The sequence below is a fragment of the Corapipo altera genome, unplaced genomic scaffold (assembly GCF_003945725.1).
Source record: "Corapipo altera isolate COAL_440 unplaced genomic scaffold, ASM394572v1 79, whole genome shotgun sequence".
Classification (NCBI taxonomy): Eukaryota; Metazoa; Chordata; class Aves; order Passeriformes; family Pipridae; genus Corapipo; species Corapipo altera.
Window position 1 is genome coordinate 1,181,318 of NW_020884927.1, and position 15,177 is coordinate 1,196,494.

Here is a 15,177-nt window from a genome sequence, read left to right on the forward strand (position 1 = left end):
TGAACACGCGGCTGGTGCGCTGGGAAGGCTGTCAGGCCCGAGCCTCGAACGGGCTTCAGCTGAGCTGCGCGGCCTCGCCCCTCACCTGTTTCTCGTTTCAGGGGACGAGTTTCACTTTGGGACCCCAGACTCCCTGACGCGACCCCCTATAAAAGCGTATAGATCGCCAGGTAGGCTTTGACTCCCAGAGGGTACTGTCCGCGCCGCTGGCAAAGGGGCTGCGGTGCCCCAAACTTGAGGAAATGGAGATTATTGTTTTTAGTTTTTACCGTGGCTCTGGCGCACACGTGAGGAAATCCCGCTGCGGCTTCTGTACCGTGCACAAGGGATGGAAGGAGAAACCCTCCTCAGAAGGCTCGATGCTTGCAGAGCACGCCGAAGCCCTGTTTCTCCTATCGCATCACTTGGAACAGTGTTTTATCACAGCGCTACGATGGGGAATAACTGATTTTACTAACGGTGCTTGGTTTTGAAAGCCCGGATTTAAATAAGGTATCCTGAGCACCCCCAAAGGCTGTGCCTCTGTAGAGGGAGCAGCAGTGCTTGTGAGGAAGTGCATAATTAGGGCTTGGCTGTCCTTCCTTTGAAGCACCAGGCATGGTCTGGTACTTGCTCCTGGACTGGGCTGCACAAGCTGTTGTGTTGGCGCTGTGTGGCACCTTCTTGGTGCTTTAGTTGATGAAATCTGTATCCTTCTCAAACTGGAGAGAGTTACTAACTGTGCAGTGCAGTCGTGTGGCTTTAGCCTGTCGTTTGATCAGAAATCTATGAGTAGATTGTACTTCCCTTTTCCTCTGTTTTAGGACGTGTACGTTATCAGTGTGTGGCAATGCTCAGGGATGAGTTGGGCTAGTCTGGGCCTGTTCTGCATTCCCAGACAAGTTCTTGTCCCCATGCTCTTTCTACAATTCCAGTGCACAGCCTTGATTATGTGGCACTGCCCTTAAAAAGGGCTGCCAATATCCTGCTTCAGAAGCAGGATTTCCAGGAGGCATGGAAAAATCTTATCTTGAGGGAGAAAAAGCAAGGTTGTAAGTATTTCTTTGGAAAAGTACAAAGGTTTATCCGTGAAATAAAGCTGTGGCGAGCTGTTGCTCCCACATGGTGGCTGACAGGGTACTAAGAGGCTTAGTGTTTTAAAGGTGGCTGGGCTGCTTTAGGGGAGGTGCAGCTGAGTGTTGATTTTTTTAATTAGACTTCTCTAAAAATGAGTCTGGGTGGAGATGTCCTACCCCCACCTCCCCGAGCTCTTAGCAGCTGTGTTGGATTATAGTCACAACAGGTGTAAAAATATGATAAGAGACCCTATTTGTTTATGTAGAACCAGAGAAGTCTTCCCCCCTCAGAGTCCTCCCACCTGTTGTAGTATTATGTTTTTCCTGCAGAGTTTAGGGGATAGTCTGTGAGGCAGAGGGACAAGCAGGGTAGGTTTTTATAGGAACATAATAGTCCTGTTTTCCTGAGAACAGAAGGGAAGCAAAATCACAACTTGAGAAACTGGTTTCTGGCTTCTGTGTAGAGGTTTTAAATATAGATCAGGCAACTTGCTTGTAGAGCTGAAAAGCTTTAAGAGCCTACAAACCCTGCCTTGGATCAAGCAGCTTCTAGGTCAGTGAGCTGAAGAGATATGCTTGCAGTTGGTCTGTAAGTTGTCTTAAAATATGGAAATAGGGCATATGAGTTAAAGGAGTTTGTGCTCTCTGTCACTGCTGTGGAACAGGGCAGCAAGCCCATCTCAGGCTCATCTCTGTTAAAAAAGATTGTGAGCCTGAAGGGACAGAGAGGCACTAAACTTAAAAGAGCTATTTCCACTATGTTAAAATAGTGGCTTTATATTTTGGTTTATAAACCTGTAGTTTGTCGAACTCACAGATTTCTAAACCCTTTGATGAGCCTGGGCTATGAAATGGAGAGAGTAAGATCACTCTCTCCTGGCAGGTGGCTGGCTAGCAGATTTATGGTGGGTTGAAAAAACCCTCACTAAGTGCGTGGGAGGCAGGAATGAGCCTTTGGGTTGGAGGCTTAGGCATTGTAGGGAAAGAACAGGCATGTCTGGAGTGGAATTACATATATTTCTAGGAAAGTTAAACTTCATAAAGGGGAGTTCACTTGCTGTTGGTGATGCCCACTGGTACAGAAGGTGCTGGTTCACAAGCTGCCTTCATGAGAGAAATGAACTTGTATGTATACAAACCTTTCCTTTGTACAACAACTTCTAAGAACTCTTTGAGACAGAGAGTACTGCTGGATGCAAAGAAGAGGAGAGGAATTAAAAAGCAGGGACTGCACTGAGTAGCCCTCTGTAGACTCACAGATCTGTTTGGTCTTCTGGTCACCACTACTAGTGAGATTTTCTTGCAAAGCCCTGGTACATAGTGAAATATTATGGGTATGTTGTTCGGCATTTCTGAAAATCAAGTAATTTAGCGAGTCTCTTCATTCTTAGCTTTGTGGGAAATCAATCACTTCCCAGCTTTGTAGGATGGATCTGAAAATACAGCATCCCAATCACTGCATGCAGATACTCTACTATTGCACCTGTAAGTTGGTTTAAAACATACAGTTTTCACCCATTTTTGTGGTTTGGGTGGGTTTGGTGGTTTTTTTTTTTCTCCTTTGTGTGTTTTACGTACACTGGCTTGCTAAAGCTGCCAGAACACGTTAGGAAAAAGTCTGTTTTCTTTCTTGGAGTAAAATTACTAAACACTAGGTGGCAAGCTGTGCGTTGCCCTTGGCGTGTGGTAAAAGAGCTGCAGAAACACATTAAACCCCGGGAGAACCCTGCACTGTTTAAAGAATTAAAGGGCCAAGTGTGAAGGTTAGAAAATGTTTTTTATCAGTTGTATTTTTCTCTTTGCTGTTTCCTCTGCTGATGCCCTTCAGCTTGATCATTGTACCATGGTCTCTGTTCCACAACTGTACTGCAGCTTTTATTCTGTATGTGGACTTTTTTTTCAACCCCTTGAATTTTGGAAACCGTGTGGTTGCACTTTATCCTTTCAAATCTCTTTTCCTGGTGTTCTGCTTTTGACTGGCTTCCCAGCCCTGACCTTTGCTCTGTGACTCCTGCCATCTTTTAGGGATGTACTCTTTCTAGTTAGTTGCATTAACTAAGTTGGGTTTCACAGCTGAATGACTCTGTGATTTGGCAGACAACCTAAAGGTGTTGGTTTAGGTTGTTCCTAGCTACCTGAGGGGGTTGAATTAGGAGCAGGGGTGCCCTAGGTTGCCCTTATGGTTATTGAAAGAGGATGGTTTGGATTACATAAAAAGGGGAATTATGTTCTATATTTGCTTCTCTCTCTTTTCCTGTTTGCCTAATGCTGCATAAGACAGCACAATTGTTGTTTGTAAGTTGTGAGCCCAAAGATGTGGGAAAAACTCTCTATGTTTCCATGGTATGTATTTATTAGTTTACACTGAATCCCTGTAGTGTAGAGCATTTTGTGGCTCTTAGCACTCGTGTTTTTAAGCCAAAGATTCCTAAAAATAAAAATTAAAAAAAAAAAAAAGGTGTGGCAATGTTAGACAGGTATATTTGTAGTGAACTCATATTTACTGTAAGCTTTTCAAGTCTTAGTTGCTTTTGGTAATGTTGTAAGAAAGTAACTCTTGGGAGGTCCCAACTTGGAAAATTTACTGATTTAGATCACGGATGTTCTGAAATTTTGTCTTGGTCCTTCAGATTTATGATGTTACCAATCCTCTTTTTGTTCTTTTTTTTGCCTCCTGACAGGTGGTTCTACAGTTTACTCTGAAGAGACTCCAGTAAAGGAAAAAACAAAGGTTTATGACAGTAATGAAATCAAGAAACCGGCAGGGCGACCAAACGTTTATACATCAAAAGGTAACACATTTTCCCAGTACCTTTTCCAAGATGTAACAAATGATTGCTTCTGTTAGAAAAGGGGGGGTTGTCGAGCTGCAATCTGAATGGATTAAAAATGTTTTTCAAAAAAAAAAATTTTCAGTGTGTGCTCCTGCCCGAGTCAAAAGTAAAATTGATTGTGGTATGATGATCATCTGCTTGGGTGTAAAACCTTAATGTTCAAGAAAATGCAGATTTTAACTTTGATAAATACACAGCTGTCTGGTTTCTGAAAAACAAAAAAATATGAGTGATGTCGTACCTTCCTCAAAAACTGTTCTGAGAGTGGATCTTTAATTGCCTCAGGTGAAGAAACTCAAAACTTCTTTTTTCAAAAAGATGACTTACCTTTGACTTAAGCAGGGGACTTCCAAGTGAGGGAGCACTTTGCTCATTGCTCAGAGATTCTTCTCAGTGTTTTACAGAAGCACTGGGGGTGTACAAGGAGGAAAAAAAAAATGGGATCATTTTTAGCCAAGCAGAAGGTTACTACAGGTGGTTTGAATACATCCAAATGGATACACTGGGTAAGGGAGGTTTTTAGGAGTTGGCTCAGGCAGCCAAGGACATGTTTGCCAGGGTCCCCACAGGTTTGATCACAGTGTTGTTAAGGCAATAGCTTTACTGTTTCTTTTTCTCCCTTCTGTTGAACAGTTTTGGTTTCAGAAGCGACAAGTATCGTACCCTGCATTAGCAATCAGTTAATGCTGCTGATTTGCCATCCTTTGCACTATTGTATTAGTGCATCAATACTTTAAAAAAAAAATAAGGATGATTTTGTGTCATACTGGGAAAAGCAGGGTGAAGGCCAAATTAAGCCCTTGCTAAGCTTTCTCTGGCTACAGAGGAGATGAAAAGGGGTCCAAGAGGCTGTCATATGGTGCAGGCTTGGTTTGGCAGCACAGCATATGCTCCTGCCATAATAAGCTTTGTGGATTTCATAGAAAGAGCTAAAAGACTGTATGGCTGGTCTGCCTGATTCTGGCCTCTGATGTGGTAACTTAAGGTCGTCCATTTGTGCTTTGGTTTCAGAAATAAAGGCTGACTTCCCTGAGAAAAAGCAAGAGCACTTCTCAACTTTTACACCACAGAGTAAGTAAAAAAAAAAAAAGGGGGATACTTAGTCTTTCCCTGTAATTAAGGGAGAAGTATAGAATTATTTTCCTTTCCTCTGCTTCTGGTTTTTCTTATGCCCTGGGACACTGTCTGGGAAGATGGAAAGGGACCTAGGAGGCAGATTCAAATGGAAGCTGGAGAAGGCAGCTCAGAGCCCTTCTATGAGGTTATTCAACTTGCTGACCACAGAAAATGCCCCATTCTTCTTTTTTGTTTTTCTTTTTTGGCTGGGTTAGGAAATGGAGTTGACTCATGGAGCTGTAAGTGCAGAGCACGGACTTGTGGCTTTGTGGGGTTGAGCTGAGAAAGGGAACAAAACCTTCGTCCTTTGGTGGCAGTGAATGTTGGTCTGTACTCAACACCTTACCTTTTATCCTTTCTCTGAGAAAGAGTGGCTGAATTAGTTGTCATATACTCCTGGAAAGGAGCAGCATTTTTCTTTGCTGGCAAAATCCAGTCTGGTCATCTAATGACCAACTCCTTGTGCAGATTTTTGGTTGTTTTTGTGGGTTTATTGTTTCTGGTTTTGTGTGGGTTTTTTTTGTTTTGTTTTGTTGTGTTGGGTTTTTTTTTTGTCCTATTGGAGGAGTACTTGAAAAAAGAAGAAAAATAATGTAAATAATGTTCTAAATTCCTAGTAATGTCCTGGTGCTTGTTTCTGTCTTCAACAGGTATAGATAAACAAAGTCTTGTAAATCAGAATTCAGTCTGGAGAACCTGGGAGGGTAGTTCAGGTGTTTGTTTCTTTTTGGTTTTGTTTTTTTTTTGTTTGTTTTTAAAAACTGTGGTGCCTTCTGGAAGAACAGCTCGTCTTGTGGTAGCTGCAGATCTGTGACTGCCTTTGAAGAATGAATTGAGGCAAGGAGTTCTTGCTAGTCTGGTACTTTTTCTTTCCTGTGCCAGAGGTAATAGGTGCTGCAGGAGTGACTAGTTGTGTGTTGGGTGAAGAACTTGGGAAGATCACTTGAAACTCTGAAAGCTCTAAGGTTTCTGCAGAATTTACACTTTTTGAGTTAGGCAGTGCAAATAATTTGCTTGACCTCTGTGCAAATTGTGTTGTAAATAAGGCAAGATTCTTAGGCAGGGTAGGATTTGGTTCTAGACTGTTTATTGAATTACTTTTTCCTTTAGGGTATGAGTTACAGATGTCTCCTAAATATGAAACCAAGTCTCTGCAAACAGGGCTTCATTGTGAAGTGTTACAGAATCGAGGTGATTTTGATCTGTTAACTATCAGAAGACTGAGATAAGCTCAGCCAGTGAGAAGCTCCATGGCTGTGCCCTTTTGGGGCAGGGGGTTGAAATTACAGAGTAGTGTAGTTGATTAAGCCAGTTAAGCTCCAGCTTAAACCAGAGCTGCTTTTAGCACCTTCTACGATTACATTCATACAGAAACAAGGTTACAGAATTTATTTCAGTGTCTTTAAATAACTACTCTGGGGTGTGTTTGTTCAATTTATTCTCAATAGTGCCATTGAAAGTGTCCTGATTTGGTTATATATTATTAAAGAGCCCTCAGCTTTGAACCAGTTGCTCTTGTTCACAAGGAGCCAGAAATTCTCATGTCTTTTTAATTAACTGACTAAATGCAGAAAACATGCTGACCAATAATTGCACTGTATATATTCATACCAGTCTCTTGGGAAAGTTGTTCATAACACTTTTATGGATAATGCCTCTTGTACATTGCTGTCTGAGCCCATTTAAATAAATAAACCAAAAGTATATTTTGAAGTTGAAAGCTTCCATTTTGCTTTAAAAGCACAATTCATCCCGAGAAGCTGACTGCTGATGAAACAGGCCTCCAACCCAAGCTGCAGGGAGAGGGAAAATAAGACTGTGTATTTAACAGATTGCTTTGTTTTTGCTGCTTATATCTTGCATTATGCTGGTTTTCTAGTATGTGCATTAATTCAGTTTCCATTTTCACGTCCCTCAAATCCTTAAGCAAAATTGTGAAACTTGACTGGGACACGGGACCCTTGTGCAGAAAATAACAGGATGTTAAATCTCTGCCATTTTGTCACCTTGTACTTGAAATCTGCTTTTATTTGTGTAATTTTTCAAGAGTTAAAAGTCTTTGGGGATGATTTGTGGGAGTTTGAGGACTTGAGGTTTTTATGCAAGATTGTCAGGATGGCTTGAGAACTGGCATTTGGTAAATAGATGGAGAGTTGGTTATAACTGTTGTCTTTGGTTTTTTCTCATGTTCCTTTCTTAATCTCTTCACAGGCAGAAGTAAATATCAGTATCAGTCCAGTGTGGGGAAGCAGTCACAGCCTTTGGCTAAAAGTAAGACTTCTGCTTTCACTTCTGTTTCATGCTTGTGTTACATTTAACCATTTTCATGCCTTTCCAATTGCCACAATTCCTGGTAACTGGTGTTCAACCGAGGGTCCTTGCCAGAACAGATGACTTGCTCGGTAGGGCACGTGTTATCAGCACGAAGGAAGGAAGGGTGTTGTGTAACAAGTAACATTTTCACCTGAATTTAAGGTCTTCCTCTGTAATGTTTACAAGATTAAGGCCTAGTGGTGGTGTTATTTAACCATTGTTGCGTTGCTGTCCTGATAAAAGTTAGGGTATGAAAAGGTAGCATAGGGCACACAGTTCCTCCTGTTTGCAGGAAGATTGGTGTATTTCGTCACTAATTTTACTGGGAACAGAATCAAGCTTGTAGTACATGGAACAGTTATTAATTTAACTGTTTAAATAAGAAACCAAATCAAAGTAGTTTCCTGTGCACTGTTTGCTGTGTGTACTCTTTGTACAGAAGCTCACTGATCCAAAGGCCACAAACGTTTTCTGATAGTGCTGACCACCAGTGTTTGAGATGCAAATATTGCTGCAGGAACTATTTTTATCCTTATGGGACTAAGGGAAGAGAAATAACACAGAAACATTCTGGTGCTGCCAGGTTTTGTATAGGGCATTTTCTGCAGAGCCTAACTGTAGGAAAAATCGTGAGCTTTTTCAGGACCAGTTTTAAACTCTTAGTTTGGATTTGATTGAATAGAACAAAGTATTGATAAACTTTAGGAAATAATCCTTTTTCAGAAGAATGTCCAATTTCATGGTCAATCCAGAAATGTGTAAAAATGTTCTTTTTAATAATGCTGTTTCTTCACTAAGTTGATGAAGAAGTTCAAATTTGTGTTTTGTGGGTTTGTTTACCTTTTTTTTTAAGCTAGAACATGTCTGTGCTCTTCAACTACTGTACTTGTAGCTTGAGAATGGGATGATTCCACTGAATTCTACTGTTTCCTCTTATTTTCCTCTCACTTGTTGACTTCTGATGCCTTTTAAAACATTGTTTAAACATTGTTTTCTTCTTGTTTGCTCCCTTTTTCTATAGATGACGGTGAACCGCAGAGTGGGTTTCACAAAGGCCAGACTTTTTTACTGGTTCTGTTAATTAGTGTCCCGTTGCTTTATGTCTTCTGGAGCGGAATTCCAGGTCTTCTATATGGGACTTCAAGCAGAGATGCTGAAATTCTGCAAACGTTTCGGGCCCGGATGAAGGAACTGAAAAATACTTACCAAAGTCAGGACCCCAATCTGTGGAGAAGAGCCCGCGTGTTCCTTGAGAAACGTCTTAACACTTCCCATCTGCACCTGGAGCCGGCTATCCTGCTCTTCACAGCTGGCCGGGAAGCTGAGAAGGCACTGAGGTGCCTGAGTAATGAGATTGCTGATGCTTTTGCCTTCTCCCAGAACGCTACCACCATCCAGATCGATGGGGTGGACAAGGCCCTGTTGGACAGCGACGACGTCAAGGTGGAGGTGGATAAAGAGCTCAGCTCTGGGTTCAGTAAAGGCAAGAAGGTGGCAGTGGTGCATCGATTCGAGTCACTGCCTGCAGGCTCCACCCTGATCTTTTACAAGTACTGTGACCACGAAAACGCGGCGTTTAAGGACGTGGCCCTTCTGCTGACGGTTCTCCTGGACGAGCAGTCTCTGGGAAAGAGCCTCACCTTTCAAGAAGTGGAGGAGAAGGTCCGGGATTTCCTCCAGGCGAAGTTCATCAGCTCAGATGTTCCTAGTTCTTATAATGGCATGGACACAGATAAGCTGAGTGGACTGTGGAGCCGGATATCTCATCTCGTGCTGCCTGTTTGGCCAGAAAAGGGCCTCCCTGTGGAGGGATGCACATAAGAGTTACTGGAGAGGACTCAGGAAAGGAGGAAGACACAAAATGTACGTTGCAGTGGCTGAACAGGGAAGAACTTGCTGCTGCTGAGCTCAGACAGCGGTGTAAAAGTCCTTTCTGTGCAGAGACATTCCACCAGCTGGTGGGGTTGTTTCTGCTAAAGTAACTGGGACTTCTCTAAATAAACTACAGAGTGTAAGCAATGAACTTGCTGGTTGTTGGTAAGTTGTGTTCAGTGACGTGTCCAGCCTTGCTGTCCTGGAGCTGGGCGTAAGTGTCCCTCAGTGCAGAATCACTCTTCTGCCTGTGGAGCTGACTTGATGCACTGTTGGCTTTGCTCTGAGGATCCTTTTCTGGTGGTGCATAAAGCTGGTGTTTCATTTGACAAGGTAACAGAGTGCAAAAATATCACCTTCATCTACCAGAGATGCTGAAAATGATGATAAAGTGATGTAAGCACAAGCTTTTTCTTGATCCATCTGATCACAACATATATGTCAGCTGTTTCAGGCCACTTCTAGAAGTGGCAAAATTGCTTGAAAAATCTGTGGCTTGCAGAGAACCTTCCAGCAAGCATTTTTCCCTTAAACGAGCCTTCCCTAAACAGTTCTGGAGAGTGAGAAAAGCTGAGGTACAAAGGCTTGCTTAAGGTTGGTAGTACTGACATCAGCTAAATAATCCCTCAGCACCTCTTTGCCTGGCTCCTTCCAGGAATTCTCTACTCTTTGTCAAAGTTCTGCAAGTCTTAAAATCTGGAGGGAAACGATAAAATGTCAGCCCTGTGTGTGTACTGTCTCCTTTCCAAACAAAATTTTAGGAAGACGTAGATTATTTCTCGTTTTACTAAGATCGTTATTTTTGCATCCAGAGAACTTATTTATTTGTGGTACTTGGTATCCCAGAAAAGTAACCATTCTTCTCGTATCTGTGTATAACCTGCAGCTTGCTGTATAACCTTCTAGCAAAGAACAGATTTGCAATGCCTGGTTTTAAAATGTTTTTTTAGTCTCTCATGTCAAGAATTCCTCACACCAGATTAAAAACAAAAACATGTACCTGTTTCTATTGTAAGTACTTTGTGTAAAAAAAAAAAAAAAAGAGAATTGCAGCACTTCCATTTCATTCCTGTTACTTTATGCTCTCAGCTATTGGTCCATTGGTCCATGTACATTTGGTTTTATTGAGTATGAAGGAGCATGTAAAGATCCTCTCACATTAATAGCATGTTTTCTTGTAACAGCTGAGAGATTGGGCCCCTTGAGCTGTCCTGTTGCAAAAAATCCTTTCTAATCAGGAAAAACAATCTATTGAGGAGCTGGAGCTTCTGGCTTCTTTGTTCAAGGAAAGGTTGAGGATGTTAAGTGAATGGACCAAAATCACCTGAAGCATATCAAGGAACACAGTTTGAGAGACACAGAGCTGTGGTCACTTGAACTAGATGTGGATTTGTTCTAACCACTGGGAGCCAGCAATGGATAGGGCTTCCTATTTTAATGGGAGAAATAAAACCAGTTAAAAGACATGGAAGTGCTGTTGTTCTGGATGTTTAAGAATAGCTCAGGAAGGAAAAGATGGCATTTACATTTTGAACATTTCACTGGACAAATGTTTTTTTTAAAAAAAGCAACAACTGTGATTTATTTCCAAATGTGTCCTGATAGCATATTTGTTTGTATATTATGGAAACTATTTTAGTAATGATTCAAAATAAATATACTGGTTTGTTTTATAAGCTGTTCTAAGATTTGTCTACTGAATTTTAAGTGGTCAGACTTTTTTTGAACATACTTAAGTCGTTCATTTTACCTTTGCTCAAATACAGATGCTTAAAATACAACCTTTTGCAAAATTTAGAACTTCTAAGAAACTTCAGTGGAGTGATAGATACTGGGATGCAGATGTGTATATTCCATAATATCAGGCCTTCTCTCTGACAGGGAATGTTTCAGGAAATAGCTGTGCAATGTTTTTTACTTGGTGTTCTTGTACTAATTCCCCAGTTCTGATTTCAGCTGGAACTGATGATAAGATATGGTTCACTTGTTTCATTAGCCCAATACAAGAGTCAGCAGCTGACAAAAGGGATGACTTCATTCTTGTTCCACTCCTGGCTGCATGTTCTGTACCTTTGCTGTTGCAAACTAGTGCACTGTGAACTGACTGGAGGGACAGTCTTACTGAAAAGTAACTTAGGAAAAAATTATCAGAACTGGCAGCCACAAAAAAGATGAAGTTATGACATGAAAGGAGGAGATTCCATGCCTCCATTTCATACAAACCCTCCATATTTAATCCAGGTTATATTCTGTTTCTAAAACTTCCCCCCTCTTATGGGTATTAAAAGAGCTATGTTCCTGTTTCAAGAGAAAATAGGAAGGTGCCTGGAAACTAAAGACTTCATGTTCTGCTTAATGTTGTGCCAGTCAAAGGAGAATCACTTGTTAACTGTAGGGAAAGTGAGGTGTATTTACAAATATACGGTGGGCTGTATAGTCTGGAAAAATAAATGAAAAGCAAGACAGGTGTAGGCAGTGACCCCTTCTGTAGGAGGCAAAAGGCTCAGGATTAGAAGACTTTTGCAGGTCCTTTTGTAGCTGTTTGTGGCTTTGTCCTTAAAAGGCTCTCACTAAATATCCACAGGTGCTTAATGCCGATCTCATTAAGCAACTCCTACTCAGCCAGAGGTGAAGAGTAATGTCTGTCTGTGTTGCTCACGGGCAGCTGATTACTATCCTCCTTGTATAATTATTTCATTGCCTGCAGCAAACGGAGCCATTTGATGTTTTCCAAACTGTAAAATACTTTGGCTTCTTCGAGGGAAATCTCACTTGTGAAGTTGAAGTGTCCCTGACTGTAAGCAGATCAGGAAAATAAATAAGTTTGTGACAGCAAAAATGCTTTGCTTATGCAGAGCAAAGACATCAGAGCTGGCCTTGGGACCAAGAAGGGGATGTTTCTTCTTCTGTGGCCTTCAGCATACAGACTTTGGGCAGAACACAGTCCTTGGGGGGGGCTGAACCAGTTCCATATCAAGCTGCAGACAAAATTTCCTGCACTCTGCAAATTGGACTGGAAAACAGTCAAACTGCTCCTCGGGTTTCGAGCAGACAGACCTGCAGCTGGTGAGAGGTGAAAGATGGAGTGTGGCCCCTCTTCTGCTCCTCCTGCTGTCTCCTTTGGGCACCTGGAGGATGGGAATACCCTTACTGCCTTCAGCAGTGGATGTTGTGAAAGGGACCCAGAACAATGCACTGCCCCATCTGTTGGTACCTTGTCTCACACCCTGCTCTGAGTCATGCTGTGCTGAGCAGTGTTTGGAGCATGTTAAGCAGGTTTGGGAAAAGGAATAAGTTTTTCACAGCAACAAGAACATAATCTCTTTTTTTGCAAATTAACAAAAAATTGTGGATTTCATATCCTTATTTTTTAAAAGTATGTTTGTTTTGAACTTATAGTTCAGCTCAAACTGAATGCAAAAGGCAAGGTGAGAGCTCCACGTTAAGGTAAGCATAAAAGTATTTGCTATACAGGACTCAGCTACATGAGCCATCTGCAGTGTGATTGCCAGCATGCTGTATTTAGGAAAAAGAATCTGGTTTTGGAGGGTGTAATATATGGACAACTTGCCAGATTCTGTACCAGGACCCTGTGGCACAGCTGGAAAACTAAAAGGAATCTGAAGTGATGTCTTTATTTTATAAAGAGAACAATTTTTCTTGCATTGTTTTTCTGTCAGATGAACTGTAGGAGTACAGGGAGGGTGTCCTGTAGTCCTCACAGCTGTCCTGTGTCCTGTTTTATTGTCAGCTCCTGACAGTTGGATTTATAATTGAATGCCTGGAAAATCTCATTCCATGTCCAACAGGTGGACGCACCCTTCTCCAAATTCCTCCATGGCTCTTGGGAGCCACGTCAATCAAGGAAAGGGGGGAGGGAGTCTGGGGGGCTCGAGCTGATCCTTCGGCTGCAGCAGCCAGCTGCCCCTTTCTAATTTTAGAAGGGGTGTGCAAGAGGAGTGTGGAGTGGAAAACTTTCCAAACCTCTCTCTTAAAGCTGCAATAACTGAGTTAGTGAAAGATGAGAATGTGGCTCTTTACTTTTAACTTACTCTCTGTCTCCATCCACCACTTCCAGTGCTTGGGCAGTGCTGGCTGTGGTTACCTCCACTGCTCTGCAATTTAGCAAGCTCATCAAGCTGGATGTGTTCAATTCCTCCTCTCAGCTGTGGCTGTTTGCAGGTAAGTGGTTTCTTTATTTCTAATCGTAGAGAATTTCACAAGATGACTGCATTTTCTGTTAAGAATGTCTTTCTCTTGTCATATGATGTTTGCCCCGTCAGAGCTTTCCACTCATTGCTAGGGAATCTTTGAAAAAGTAATCTAAAGTCTTGCAGTTAAGTTCCACTGGCAGATACAGAGAATAAACAGAAGCAAAATCAGTATACAAACATTGCCTTTTAATTTTATTTGACTGACTGAAACGAAATTATTTCCATGTTTGAGAAAATCCTAGTGTAATGCCTGGCTTGCCTAAAGATGAGAAGGAGGAACGTGAAACTAGACTAACTGCTTCCAAGTAGAAAAGAGAAACTATGTTTAAAAGCATAATTAAAGAGGCAGTGCATTACGAAAGTGCTGAATAATTTAAATAGGCTGCCAGTCCAGCAATATTAAGCAGTAAATTTAAGCAAACACTATGTGATGATGGGGAATGTAATAATTTAATTTGCTCTAGTCTGCAATCAGGGCTTCCATACATTGCAGTAATATTGTTTTCATTGACAGAAATTGTCATTATTATTACATACAGTCTCCTGCATTTGGGAGTTGCAGGTTTGCTCTTTGAGGACTCAGGAGGGAATTTGGCACTACCTACCATTTTTCCCATTGGAGCTGTGCTTGCCTTTTGGTCTTCATGAGTCTTTTTCCCATCATCTGACAAAACAAAATCGTTTTCAAAGGTTTAACTACTGACATCTCGAGCTTACCTCTTGTTTCAGAGGAGGTATGCTTATGCTTGAAAATGTACTCTCTAATTAGTTTGCGTATGTAAAAGAGCCAAATTAAGGTTAAATGAATATCCTGTAATTGTGACATGATTAAGTTCTGCATTGCCTAAGCTTCATAGCTGTAATCTCTCAGTGTTTAGGGTATTTTCCTATGGTGTTCCCATACTGGAATAACTTACATGCAAACTGTTGACACTTCACCAGAGGAGAGGCTATGTAAAAATAGTTTAGTCCCTTTTAGTGAAGGGAAAAAAAAGGGAAATAAAAGGCTGCAGTAGTTTTGGTGATCCTTTGGAGGCTGGGGCAGTTAACTCTCCTCCCCCATGCTCCCCCAAGAAATTTGGCATCAAACAATCACACTAATGACTGAAAACCAGACTGGGGAAGTTGTAGACGGGCCCTGAAGGGAAGATTCCCAAAATAACTGTAGGAAGAAATTCTGTTTTTCCTATTCTAATAACTTTCCTTCTTTGGTGGAAACAATTTTGTTATAGCTGGATAACTTCTTAGACCTATTTTTGAAACGTGGGTGGTTTTAATGCATCTTTGGGGTGGAATCTATGCAATAGAAATCAGTATACTAACTAATTTTTTCTGGGTTTATAATGACTATTAAAAGTGAAATTAAGCCAGTGGTAGTCATCCCCGTGAAGTTTCGCAAATGTTTATTTAAACTTAAAGTTGGCAACTGGCACGCTGTAATCAGAGCCGCTTTCATTTAGAAAAAAAAAATTGAATTATTTTTCTAAAGATGACTTAGCTATGAACACAAATGACTTAAAAGCGGTGCCCTAGTTTCGGCTGGAGCCGCTTCAGGAATGCCAACATCAGCGCTGGGTTTAATTAACATTGCCAAGTCCTGGGCTTGCATCAACACCCAGGGCTCCGCAAATAAAATGCGAGGGGAGACTGCGCCGGCAGGTCAAACCTGCACAGCTGCGAGGGCAAAACAAAAGCTTACGGGGAGACATCGGTGAGCGCGGCTCTGAGGGAGGGCAGGGTCCGCGCCGCACCCAACATGGCGGCCGGAGCTGA

The 15,177-nt window shown here is 41.7% G+C and overlaps 1 protein-coding gene across 1 annotated transcript in view; it reads left to right on the plus strand.

Annotated features, from left to right (window-relative positions):
• Nucleotides 1–10,866, plus strand: part of TOR1AIP1 (torsin 1A interacting protein 1) — an 11,488-nt gene extending 622 nt beyond the window's left edge. The window contains exons 2-6 of the mRNA XM_027658352.1: nucleotides 3–170; nucleotides 3,737–3,847; nucleotides 4,901–4,960; nucleotides 7,217–7,276; nucleotides 8,340–10,866. Of these exons, the coding sequence (XP_027514153.1) occupies nucleotides 3–170; nucleotides 3,737–3,847; nucleotides 4,901–4,960; nucleotides 7,217–7,276; nucleotides 8,340–9,139 (1,199 nt within the window). The 3' untranslated portion in view covers nucleotides 9,140–10,866. The remainder of the gene's footprint in view (nucleotides 1–2; nucleotides 171–3,736; nucleotides 3,848–4,900; nucleotides 4,961–7,216; nucleotides 7,277–8,339) is intronic.
• Nucleotides 10,867–15,177: the final 4,311 nt, after the last annotated feature.